Source organism: Haliaeetus albicilla, chromosome 18, assembly GCF_947461875.1.
Source record: "Haliaeetus albicilla chromosome 18, bHalAlb1.1, whole genome shotgun sequence".
Taxonomy (NCBI): Eukaryota; Metazoa; Chordata; class Aves; order Accipitriformes; family Accipitridae; genus Haliaeetus; species Haliaeetus albicilla.
Genome location: NC_091500.1, coordinates 29704005 through 29717537, shown reverse-complemented (window position 1 = coordinate 29717537; position 13533 = coordinate 29704005). Strand labels below are relative to the sequence as shown.

Genomic DNA, 13533 nt, shown 5'->3' with positions numbered 1-13533 from the left:
ATCCTCCACCGCCCACCCCCGAAAAAAAAAAAAAAAAGCAAAAAAAAAAAAGCACCTTTCTTTAATGAGTGTTTGCCAAACCTTCCCAAGGTTAGGAAAACTAAAGAGAGGTGCAATAAGGTGAATATCGGGAGGTCAGAAGCGGCAGTTAATGCTCCGTAACAGCAGCGGCTGTCCGGACAAAAGCGGCTAGTCTAGACATTGTAATAAAGACTGCAGCACTAAACAGCTTAATTTTTCTTAATTACCCCGTCTGGCTAAAGGAAAAGACTTCCGCAGTAAATAGTAAACAAATAAGGGAGTCTTGCCCAGGGAATTTTTTTTTCCCCTCTCTCCCCCTCCCTCCCTTTCTCCCCCCCCCGCCTTTTCCAAGGCTCCAGTTCAACTGCAGCACAATGAAACTGTAGGCCTAGTTCAAAGTTTTCGCGAGCTAAAATGGAATGCTAGTTGTAAAATCCAAGTTTATAGACCATGTGGGAGTTTACAGCAGCATTAAGCATCAGTGCCATGTAGGAAAAGGGCTGTTAATGTTCTGGGGAGGGGGGGAGAAGGGGCTGGCGGAGGACGGGGGGGGCACTGAAGATGCTTTGGGTACCACAATGGGGAGCGTACAAGCAGAACAGGGCTGAGACATATGTATCTCGGCAGCGTGCACCTATAGGGAGGGTGACATACGCGGCAGGGCGAGGGGAGGGTCCGGCGCCGGGTTTTTTGGGGGGCCGGCTACTATTTAAGGGCAGAACCCCCCAAATTGCCATGGCGAGGGGTTTTCCGAGGCTGGCCGGGGGATGCAGGGGTGGGAGTGAGCCCCACAGGAAGAAAAATGTGAATATATGATGTCTTTGAACTTCAATAAAGTCAAGTCCATCACCTTTAACCCTTTTGTAATAAAGCGGAATCAGAGAGGGTCGCGGCTCCCCGGCCGCCCCGCCTCCAGGGAGCCGGGGGGGGTCAGGGTGGGGACCCCCACACTTTTCCCCCGAAGGAAAAAAACCCAGCCCCAAACTCTGATTTTGAACCCCGCGTGGCGTTTATGATGCTTAATATTTAACTCAGCCGCGCAGCATTTAATGCATTTCGAAGCAGGTTTAACACACACGGCACACACTCTTTATTATTGTTATAAACCTTTTGATATCTTAACGCATGAAAAGTTTTTATAACTTTGTTTGGCGTAAAAGTTTTACAAGTTTTTCCTCTCCCCCCCCCCTTTTTTTTTTTAATTCCCAGCACGCATTTAGGCTTTTCCATCAACTTTATTCCTACCTCGGATGTCCATCACAATAAAGCCTCCCTCATAGGCTGGGGAGCTCGCTCTGTGCTCTACGTTAATGACACCCAGACTAATTACGAAGGCCCTTTCCGTGTGACGTACAAACACACCAACCCAACCTGTTTCCTATTGCTCCCTGGATTTCATACACAACATATTGGAAGCAGCTCTGGGTGACTTTGTTGTGAAATATTGCAGAGAGCTAAGGAGGCGAGGGGGCCGGCTTCTAATTGGCTTCTTGCGGGATAATAATGTTCAATTATGTTGGCTTCTATACAAAGAAAATTAATTCCATTTTTGAAAAAAAAAAAAGAAAGAAAGAAAAGAAAGGGGGAAAAGAAAGGAGACAAAAAGAAAAGAAAGGAAAAAAGAAAAGACAGAAAGGGGGGGAAGGAAAAAAAGAAGAAAAAAAAGAAGCGTGACTGGGGAGGGGGGATCTGTAAGAGCTGCAAATGCCGGATTAAAGGGCGCAGAGATCCTCGCCGTGTCGGACGGGGCTGCGCACCCCCACGCACACGCACCCACTTGCACCCACAGCACCCCACGGCCCCCGCAGCCTCTCCCGAAGGTGCCAGGGCAGGAGCACGTAAACTTGACTGTGTGCTAAGGCGAAACCTCCGTGGTGGCCTGTAAATAAACAACTTTCAGCTGAGCAACTCCGCGAGAGCGGCACCCAATAGCCACGAGGGGAAATCCTGCCTTTTGACCACTTCCATCCTTTTGACCATTTCCACTTTTCCTCACGGGTCTGACGTTGGTTTGCAACTTGGCCAGAGCCGGGATTTCGCAAAAGCGAAGAAGAAAGCCAGTGGTTTTGGCAAGTGGACTCGAATCGACCATCAATTGAGCTAATCCTCGCCTGTGGATCCTGGGGTGAATTCATTTATTTGTGTACGAGGAACTTTTATAGGAGCAATAGCTGCTCCCGACGGAGAGGCAGGGCTGGTACAGGCAGAGCAGGCAGCAATTCCCAGGTCCTGGAGCCCCCTCCCAGGGACCCCGGTGGCCCATAACCTTGGCGAAAGGCGATTAAATTGGTTCTCCTGAAGCACCGCTCTGCCGAGGGGGGACCGGCGGCGAATTTGCTGCTGAAATATTGTAAAGCCACCGGCAAAAGGAGGAGGGAGGGGAAGGGAGGGAGGGAGGGAGGTGGGGGGGGGAGAGGGGAAAAACTTTGGGGAAGGAATTGCGGATTTGAGGCGAAGCGTTTGCAAACTTGCGATTTAGTTTTTAACACCCCCCCAAAAAATATAAAGAGCTCCCTAAAAATAAGTAGACCCCCCCAAATAAATAGACCTCCAAAACTAAATAGGCCTTCCCAAATAAATAGGCCCCCCAAATAAATACCTCCCTAAAAATAAATAGCCCCCCAAAAAAGGAGACGCTGGCCGGCGTGGGGGGAGGCTCAGGGCTGCGCTGCCCCTCCGCTCTCCGGCAATATGTTAAAAATATGACTTATATTATTTTGCCCCAAAATGGCGGCTCATTAAGGCCTGGCTTATCCGCCTTTCATAAAGTTGGGGGATAGAGGGATGCACAGCATATGTTAGATGGAAGCACGTTTCTCTGCTTTTGATAACTTCTAAATTACAACATGAAACCACGAGAATGCGGTTTGCAACCTCATAAGGCTTGCCTTTTTTTTTTTTTTTTTTTTTTTAATCTGGAGTTGAGGAATTAGGCTGGAACATATTGCTGATGGAGCCCATAAAAAACTTTATTCATTTTGGAAAAAAAAAAAGGGGGGGGAAGACTTAATGTAAACATTACAATTGTTTATGTGCTACAAGTAGCAAAGTAAATTCGTTCGTTTTAATTGTTAAAAAGCGGCCTAATTCCTCTCTTTGAATTAAGTGATACATGCTCAAGAAAATCTGCAGTCCTCTGCTTTAAAGATGTGCTTGATATAAACCGTATGTGACGGTACAAATGACGGTTAAAACAGCCGAAACTCTTTGGGGTTTGCGAAGAGCATGTGATTAAGAAAGCAGGAGATAGGCGAAGTTATCTCTCGGGATGAGGGCTGCAGGTATGGAAAAAAATATTTAAAAATTAAAAAAAAAGGAGAATTACAGTGGTTTGTAAAGAAAATTCTCTCCCTGCACATATGTTTCTCAGTACTCTCACCCTCTGCGGCGGTATCTGTGTTTAGAAGGTAGAGCCCCCCAAATTTAAGCAAATATAGCGAAATTAAAAGGTCAGGCTTTAGCTCCACTATCTCCAGCTTATTTCCGTGCTATAGGTGTGAAATTTGTATTTATTGGGGCTTTTTTCCCCCCAGTTGCTGCTTTTTCTTTCTCAGGGAGAAACGTGAGTGTTAATCTCCCGTCCTCGCCGTGCTCTCCATATTCTGTTAAAATTGTAATTGAAACAATAATGTTTATTTTGAAGCGCTCAGCAGACCGGCGTTGCCGCTTCAAAGGCGCCTGTTAAATTATCAGCGTTTTAACAAAGTTTGAAAGAAATCATTTTCCTATCGTCATATGTGAAAAATAGGAATTCTTTGAGGTTTGCTCTTAACTTGCAAGGCAGAGCCACATTTTAGCACGTCCTTCATTGTTTTCAATTTTTACCTTTCATCGTTACTTTTCGCCTCTTTCAACTTCACTTTTTTTTTTTAACTTCATGAAAGGGGCTCTCCAAAATCCGCATTGCCATCATCCGCTCAGTGATTTTGCAGCTTAAAAACCGCAGCACAGCCACCAGCATTTCCCAGACCAAAAAAAAAAAAAAATCCAAAACACCCCAAAATCACCTTTGATTTTCCAAACGAGCAATAATCCACATTTCCAGAGCTCCCACCCGGACTTCCCCACCTCTACTAGAAATAATTCTCTCTCTTTTTTTTTTTTTTTTTTTCCCCGGGAAGGCGGGGGGGGGGCAATATTTAAGTTTGTTAACGCGGCTGGAAAATTAAAGGAAACATTTCAGCACTGAATAAACTCCTCCAAAATCCCCGTGTCACATCGTTGTGCTCTGTCACCCTGCCTGCTGTTGCTTATATATGAATTACACTTTCCAAATTTCGCCTTCATGATCAAAGGGAAAGGAAAAGGGTCCAAACTCCATCCAGTACATGGGTGCTATGCTGGGGGTAGAAAAGCTTGAACACAGTTTTCAATACCACCTCAAGGAACATAATATCATTCCATAATTCTTTGACTTAAGTTACTCAGAAAGAAGGAAGCAGGGTAAGAGGGATTGTAAAGTTTGATAGATTTCTTGTGGTGATAGTTTACAGTTTCTAAGCCAACATATAAAGGCGTGGGTTTTATTTTTGCATCGCTGTTATTGTACTCCAGTGTACTTTGTCATAAATCAGAATTATTTCCGCTACAACATGGGGCATAATACCGGGCAGAAATACAAATTTAAGGTAATCATTAAAGTGTTGCTACCAAATACTTCCTCGAAGCGAAAATGAATGTTTGTCATAAAAACGTAAGAAAACTTGGAAAAAAATACAATGGGCATAAGAAGCACTTTCTACACATAACTCACGGTTAAATAATTAGATTGAAAAGGGGACAGGTAAAATATTCCAGGGAAGTCTGAGAGATGCTTTGTCTTGGAAACTGCAGACATTTATATACTCCTCGGGGTGATGGGCAGAAGAGGGGCTTTTCTGGCATCTTTTCTGCCCCCCCCGCATCCCCTCGTCCCTGCCTAGCAGGGTCCCCGGCTTCCCTGGCATCCCGAGCGCTGATTTGGGGACGTTTTAGGGCAATTGCTCTGTCTGTGGCGCTGGGGACAATGGGAGGACGTGGGGACAGCCCGCTCCGAGCATCCCCCCCCGCACAACAGGACCCGTGAAAAGAAAGGCAAACCCCCACTTTTTTGTTGGTGTGTCTCGGAGCTCAGTGGGGGAAAACCCCCGGAACTGGGGTGAAACCCCCTGAACTGGCCCAAAAAGGCCAGGTTGAACCCACGGGGGGGTGGGGGGGTGGGGAAGGAGCTTTCTAGGAAAGGCGTGGGGATGGAGCCCGACGGCGGCGGGGGATGAACATCGGACGTGTATATGGTTCCCCTAAAAGTGTGTAAAATTCAAAGTAGGTTATTAAAGTCCTTACCACGGGTAGACTCTCTCCTTTAAAGTTTTAATAGCATTTGTTCGTATTTATTTTCTGTAATTAGAGTAAAGCATTTTTCCCAACGGGGGTTCCACTTAGGCTGATGAATTTTATTTCTCTTTCCATTAATGACCCATGTTTATCATACTTCTAATTATTTTTAACTTTAAACAATATTCGGTCTCCTGGAGACGCCTCTGTGCTGCTTCCTAACGTCAGCTTCCTTCTTCCATGGCCAAAAAACCCCATCGCGGTGAAGTTTCGAGATATATTCGGTCATATTTTTATGAACAATCCGATTTGATATTTACTCAGCCCCCTTTGCTCCCGAAAATGCTGATTAGCAGCTCGCGAAACAGGCTTGAAAGCCTTCAGACATTTGCACCGGTACCTTCTGCTGGCAAAAACTGGTAAACAAAACGCCTGTGAACGGTGTAAATCTTTATTTTATACTCACAACGTTTACACATTCATAAAAGATGAGGTTTCCAGCCCCGTTTTTTTCTCTTTCCAGCAACCTGGATGGGGAGGTTTGCTCGAGATGCTCTTGCGAAGCGCCTGGTTCTGCGGAGAAGCAGATTCAAATTATTTAAAGTCACGTTTGATGTGCTCCCTGCAACTCCTTCATATCGCCTTCGACAAAAGCACCCACCAGAATACAGGGCGAAAAAATCAGGAAAACATATTTAATCTTTAGGCAGACAATACAGGAAACTATGAGGTCAAATTTTGGTGTCCCAAAAAATGCACATGTGTAACTGTTTGACTGAGCAGCATAAATTATTGGCCAGCCACATCAGCTGCAAAAATAAAGTAGAAGAGGGGGAAAAAAAAAAATCAAACCGGGGGAAAAAAAAAAGCAATATAATACAAAATTGCATTGGTCTTTAATTTCATCACCTATAAATGAGAAAATATTGGCTCCCATACTAAAGTTTTATTCTTTGCTTATAAATATTATGTGGAATTTTCGTTGGATATCATAAAACTGAACGATTTCTATCAAACTGTTTTAAAAAGACCTATGCAGATAACACAAATAGAGGCAATAAAGTCGCAAATAGCTTTCCAGGGGAACCAAATGGCGTCTGAAGCCTACGAAAGCTTTTACTGTGCTGGGGAAGGGGGCACACGAAATAGGATTATGCACTTTTAGGCTTTTTCGGCCTAAGATATTGAAACTTGTCCCACTTGATGCGGAGAGAAGACCCGCAAGGCTCTTGAAAGTTAAGTCGAGGGGAATTTTACAGCCCTGCTTTTGAAAATCTTTGGGAAAACAGGTTTGCAGACGTGAGAATATTTAAGCAGGACTTTGCTCTAAACCGTTACAAATCACCCCAAACGGTCAAGTTCCACTTTCTCTGCTCAGACATACTTTTTTTTTTCCATGATTTTGCTTCCTTTCCTTTTTTCTTCCTTCTTTTTCTTTCCCCCTTCTTTTTCTCCCCCCCTTCCTTTTCTTCCCCCCTCTGTTTTCTTTCTTTCTTTTCTTTTTTTTTTTTTTTTTAATGAAAGGTGGCTTTTTCTTTTTGTTTCACTTGAAAGTGACTCTGAACCCGTCTCTTTCTAATCGTAATGATCTTGAAATTCCGGGCTATCTCCCTTTTTATTTATTTATTCGCCATTGCCCTAATGCGCCGCTTCACCTAAAATCAGAGTTCACCCACCAGCACTGCAACACGCCGGGGAAAATGGTGAAAAAAAACTATAGAGCTTTATTACTAGACGATTTAGAAAATAATAAAGAAAATAAAGTTGGGGGGGAGGGCACGGTAACCACGCAGGTTTAAATTCCGTCGTATTTAAGGCATCAAATCTTGCTCGGAGATTTAAAATTTAGAAGAAAACAACAACCTGAGCTCCCATCGCAGCGGATTGCGCCACGAAAGAGGAGAGAGGAAATATTGGAGAGAAAAGTAACTTTCCTCGTGAAATCACCCCAGGAAAAAATGAAAATCAAATAACATCCGACCAAATCGGGCAAGTTTCAGTTCGCGAAGCCTTCTGCATGATATTTAGCGAGTCTCAGATTGGATTTTTTTTTTTTTTTGCTACCCCCCAGTAGACGTTTCTCGGAGAGAAAGAGGGAGCAACGGAGAGACAGACAGACGGACAGACAGGAGGGGAGAAAACCCACCACACCACCGCACTCTCGCAGTTCACCATCTGAATGTCGCTCCCTTCTCACAAATTCGACCCCTTTTTTCCTCTCCACGAGGAATTATGTTGTTGTTTGTTTCCCTGCACAGCACCACACATCCCATTTTAGCCCAGAAACTTAAGACAGTTCGGGAATGAAAGTGGATAATTAGAAAAAGCTGTCTTCGCGGAGTCAGGGAAGGCGAAGCTGCTTTGCTGCGGGAAAAGAGAAAAAGGGGAAAATAAAGCAAAACTAGGTTTTCACCGTCTTTTTCTTCATCAAAAAAAGCTGCTTGGGCAATATCCAACCTGCTCTAAGGAGCTTCGGGGAAATGCCTGGCTGAAGGATCTCCGAATTATTCCCCAATTTCCACCCCCCCCCCCCTCGCGCTTTCTCTCCCCACATCTCTCTCGAAGCAGCAAAAGCAAAGCGGCCCCCCCCGCACCCCCTCCCCCCTCCGCCCCCCTCCCCTTCCCCCAAACCCCCCAATAATTTTAATCAGCATAAAAAGAACGCCAAGAAGCAGCAGCCGGCTCAGCCCGGAGGAGCTCGCCCGTGCCCAGCCTCGCCGGGGAGGGGGAGGAAGGCGCAGCCGAGCGGAGGAAGGAGAATGGGGGGGGGGGGCCAACAATTAAAACCCTCAATGGGTTTTGGGGTGCAGAATGCGATTCTGAGAAGGCAGGGGGAAAAGGGGGGGAGGGGGCGGGTGGTTCAATTTTAGGTTGTGCCCGCCAATTAAAAAAGAAAAAAAAAGGGGGGGGTGTGTTTAAAAAAAAAATTACAATAATAAATTTTTTTTTTAAGGTGTCCCCCCCTTCCCCTTTTCCTCTGCCTCCTCCCCGCGTGGCTCCCTCGGTAAACAACCGGGGGGCGCGGGGGGGGACGGGACCCCCGGGCCGGGCCGGGGCCGGGGGGGTCTCTCCCTCCGCCTTTGTTCCCCGGGCCGGTCCCGGCCCGGCGCGGGCAGATGTCGCTGTTGCTCCACGGTGCCGCTCCCGGTGCCGCCAACTTGACCCCCGTGACGTCGCCCCCGTCTGAATCATCAAGGCCATTTTCAATCCTCATTGGCCTGGGCGTCACGTGGGGGGAGGGGGGGGCGGCGGAGGGCGGGGGGGGTGGGGGGGGCGTCGAGCGATGCGTGGATAATTATGGTGCTTGATATTTTTCTCCCCCTAAAAAAAAGATGTCAGCCCCTGGCTGGAGTATTCCTCCTTAAAAACCCTCTCTGAAAATGTCATGTCCCAACAATGTGACTTCCAACTCGTTTTTGATGGACTCGTTGGCCGGTACCTGTAGAGGGGAGAATTATTCCTCCAGCCAAGGGATGTACATGCAGCCTGGGAGCGATTTCAGCTGCGGAGTCATGAGGAACTGTGGAATTATCCCGTCTCTTTCCAAAAGGGACGAGGTGAATAGCGCTACCTTGTCTCTCAGCACCTATCCATCTTACCTTTCGCAGCTAGACACTTGGTGTGACCCCAAAAATACGTACAGGATCGAGCAACCTGTTGCAAGACAGCTCCCATCCTGCTCCTTCCCAACCAATGTCAAGGAAGAGAATGTTTGCTGTATGTATAACGCTGATAAAAGAGCAAAAAATGCCACAGAGACAGCCCTCTACCCCAACCAAATGCCTGAGTCTTGCCTAAATGACCATGAAGTCCCCGTTCCTAGCTACTACCGAGCGAGCCAAGGTTACCCCTCCATGGAGAAGACGTCAAACTGCAGCAATCCAAATGAGTTTGAGGCAAGTTTTGAATCCAGGGCGAGCCTGAACCCAAGGAATGAGCATCTGGAACCAGCACCTCCACCTCCTCCACCTCCTCCGCCGCCCCCGGTGGCTAAAGTGAGTTTCCCCGAAAACACAAAAACAGATAATACTCAGAACACATCCACGAACGAAATTAAAACAGAAAAAAGCGCCCCAGCACCCAAAATAAGTCCTTCGGAAGCAGAGAAAGACCTGAATAAAAACACTGACACCAGCACTGACAATTCTGACAATGAAGCAAAAGGTAAGGGAATCATTCATTACCAGTAGCTAATTTCAGCAATTAGTAGTCATCCATAGCTAATAAGAGCAAGAGGAATGCGAATATGCAGTAATGTGCTCTCTACCCTGCCAACTTCTCCTCCAGAAATTGGCACAATAATGTTCTGTATTGTTGCTGTCTTTTGGAAAAATAGATTCTTCCTAGAAATGTTGGGTTTCTAAAAAAAAATGTATATATTAGGGCTGGGAAAAAAGAGCAGAGAGCTATTTGCGAACTCGTCCTCTCGCTGTTTATATGGAGAAAAATTGCTGTGCGTGTACTTATGCAAAAAAAAAAAAAAAAAAAAATTTTGGTCCTTGCAATCAACGCTGCAGAATGTAATAAGATGAGGTGGTTTTGCTCTGAAATCGCAGAGACTTGGGGTCTGTTTGTTTGGGGGGCGGGGGGGGATTGCTTTGGGGGGTTTTGTGTTTATGAAGGCAGATGAACCCTGGTTTTTTTTTCCCCTCCATATCGCTTTCTATGCAAATGCTTTATTTCCGTGTGCTAAGCGAAATTGTCCTCTTTGGTTTTGCTCGGTGTTGAAGTGGGGTACAAAATTAAAGTGCGTAGAGTCTAATTTGCAGTTACAAACATCTCAGGCTGGAGTTGTGCACTGTGGCTCATTTCATGGCTTGGAAGCTCGTTGGGAGACTCAGAGAGGAAAAAGCTTTTTTTTTTCTTTTTTTTTTTTTTTCCTGGCGAATTGAGGTCTTGTTTGCGAAGGCAAAAAATGTTTCTGTGTGTTGAGCAGATGTTTTAAGTTTGGGATTTTCTGAAAAGAGGCTTTCATTGAACACATTTTATTTTCACTGTAGAGACTGCATATGGCTTGAAATCTATGTGTAATGTGAATATTCGGGTTTGTTCCTGTCCGAATTTGAAGCTAGGTGGATTGAGAGGCTTCTTTCGGGTCAATGAGTGGGGATCATGTGAAGGGACGGCTTGAATTTCCCTAAAAAGTTGGGAGAAAATACTGCTCAGATCTAAGCAACGGGGTTGCATGGTTTGCCTGTGGTATGTGGATTAAAATATCCGCCGTGTGTCAGGATCTGTGCTATAATTAGGGCTCCAGCAGCAGAAGGATGGCTGGGCTATGTGGCATTGTATGTGCATGCAGGGCTGCATGCATGTGGGTCGTGTGTGGACCCCCATGCACACACGCCTCGGGTCTGTGGCACCAGCAAAACCTTTCCTCTGGCGTTCCCCCTCCAAAATTGGCCTTTTTAAAAGCAGAACCCAGGAACACTTCTTCCCCCCCCTTTATTATTTTTCTTTTCCTTTTTTTTTTTTTTAAACCATTCCGCATCCAAAGGGAAATGATATTATCTGACAGTTGAGTTACAATTACACACACACACGCACAAAAAAAGCAAAGTCAAGGTTATCAAAACCCCTGCAAACTTATCGCACAAAGCGCCTTCAACGTCCACGCCAAGAGAGGTTTTGGTGGGAGTTAACCCGAAAGGAAGATTATATTGGGTTGGATTTGTAATTGGGCGGAAATAAAGAATTAAATAAATACAGATAAAGGTTTTCTTTCGCTTCAGACGTTAAATTTAAAATGGGTGCGTGGAGAAAGATGTGGTTTCCCAGTTTTTTTGCGTTTTAAAAGGCATTTCGTGTTGTTTGCAGTGTGTTCAAACGGTCAGATCCAATTCGGGGCGGATTTTGCTTGCTTCTATTTCTGTTGCTTCCTTTTAAAATCTTTTATAGCTTCAGTTTTCGTTTATGTTGAACCCGAATTTTTATTCGTGCAGAAGGTAAGAGACCTTTCTCCTGTAATTTAAGCATTTGGGGGGAAGATAGTGTTTCCAAGGGGATTTCCAGGGCTTGGTGGCATTCAAGGTTTTCTGCAAAGGCGAAAGTGGGTCCAGGTCACACCAGCAAATTTTGAAGGTGCCTTTGGCTAAATGAAGTTTTTCCTTTGAATTTCACGACTGCAGTGCTGAGGAGGTCGCTACCATTGCAGGGTCCGCTTTGCTTTTTCTTACAGTTTAGGCAGAAATGTTGGCCGGCTGCTGGTGCCAGGATTTTCTCATGACCAAATTCAAAGCCCAAGTATTTGCTGTGTTTATTTATGTACGTGTGAAATACGTTTGCCTTTGCAAAGTGTATGTGTGCGTATCTATACGACTGTGTAGAGTGAGGAGAGTGTAGATGGGATTACAATTACCTCCGAATTTACCTATATGTGCCCACACAGCTCATAAAGGCAAAGCTATTTCATACAACCCCAGCTCACGGAAAATACACTTGACGGAAAGGCTGCTCGGGGCACCTCCAGGACGAGCGAAAATAGCTTGCTTTCCCCCCAAATAACACGCCTTTAGGCAAATATTTCAGCTTCTGCGGTTCATTTTGGAAGCACAGATAAATTATGGCTGTTTTTGGGGGTGGCAGAGGGTGACCCGGGGAAGCCCCCCGAGCTGCAGAGGACTCCGAATGTCCCATTGCTCACCCCAGATCTTTTTTAATTAGCGTATTTTAAGCCCCTCCATCCAGCCTAGGGAAGCCAGACTAAATCCATACGGTGATATTCTCCAGCCCCCCCCGCGGGGGGGAGGGGGGAGCGCGGAGCGGTGCGGTTTCTCCGCGCTGCCCCGCGGGCTGAGAGGTGGAGGTGCGCGCCGCTACCACCAATTTACTCCCAGGCACCGAATGGCTTAAACCAGCCCCTTACCTCCTCCAAACCTGCTCTTTCCTCCCCAAAACCCGCAGGAGAGCAAGTCATCCCGGCTCCCCCTTTTTTTTTTTTTTTTTTTGCCCAGAGGCGAGCCACCTTCTCATTTAAAAAAGAAAAAATAAAAAAAATTTAAAAAATAAATATTTTTAATTTTTTTTTTTGCCAAAGAAGCTGCTTTGCCAAATGATGCAATCGGGTAAGTTCTCTTTCCCATTCCGCGGATACTTATGTAACGATGTTATTTTTAACAGAGGATATAAAGGCAGAAAACACTACAGGAAATTGGCTGACAGCAAAGAGCGGAAGAAAGAAAAGGTGTCCTTACACCAAGCACCAGACGCTGGAGCTGGAGAAGGAATTCTTGTTCAATATGTACTTGACCCGTGAGCGCCGCCTGGAGATTAGTAAGAGCATTAACCTGACAGACAGACAAGTCAAAATCTGGTTTCAAAACCGCAGGATGAAACTCAAGAAAATGAACAGAGAGAACCGAATCCGTGAACTGACTTCTAATTTTAATTTCACTTGAGTGTGCTCCAGCCCCTGTGCAGGCGAGGGAGAGGGGAGAGAGAGAGGGGGAAGAAGGAAAAAAAAAAGGAGGGGAAAAAAAAAAAAAAGCCTTGTGCAATTGGGGGTTTATTTTATTTTATTTTCATTTTTTTCCCCTCCTGGGTATAAATGCAATGAGTATGCAAAAATTAAAGGACCTCAAGTGATTTGGGTATTTGCAGTTTGTAGAGAGAAGATGCAGCGGTATGAGCATGAGGATATATATTGCATCCGTGTTTCTATGTAAAATAAAGATGGAGCTGGTTGCTAAAAACCACCTTATAAAATGTTTAAGTTATTTACGTGCAGCACAAAACAGAAGGACCTTTCTCTATGCATTTTATGTTTAGGATAATAGATGCGTCCAAAAGTTTGCTTTTCATATTCTAGTGTAGTCTGCCTATTGTATAATAAAAATGACTAAAAGATGGATTTCATATAAGTGTCTGTAAATTAAAGTTGCAGTGGGAACATGCTCACATCCTGTAGTTATGCAGTTTCTTCCAATGAAGTGATACTATCTACCATATATTTAAGAAAAAAAAAAATAAAAAATAAAGCAGTATTGGTATCTTATTATGAAAAAGTCCATTTCTCGTGGCTGTGTTATTTAAATATATTCTGTATGTGTTATACTTTGCATGTATCTTCCTTTATGGAGCAAAATAAATTTCATAGAACCGTGTACAAGTGGGTTTTTTAAAGTGTTTTTTTTTTTTTTTTTAGAAACACTTTTTTTCCCCTATGTAGGTTTTTTTTCCTCAGGACTCATCCTTTTAAGG

At 44.9% G+C, this 13533-nt stretch overlaps 2 protein-coding genes across 4 annotated transcripts in view; one reads left to right on the top strand and one right to left on the bottom strand.

Annotated features, from left to right (window-relative positions):
* LOC138689806 (zinc finger protein 385A-like) overlaps positions 1-13533 on the bottom strand; it is a 282741-nt gene that overhangs the window by 113602 nt on the left and 155606 nt on the right. The gene's annotated exons all lie outside the window — the stretch shown is intronic.
* Positions 8615-13455, top strand: HOXC10 (homeobox C10). The gene is made up of 2 exons (XM_069806248.1): positions 8615-9498; positions 12454-13455. Exons 1-2 carry the CDS (start codon positions 8715-8717, stop codon positions 12729-12731), a joined length of 1062 nt encoding a protein of 353 aa, XP_069662349.1. The 5' UTR covers positions 8615-8714; the 3' UTR covers positions 12732-13455.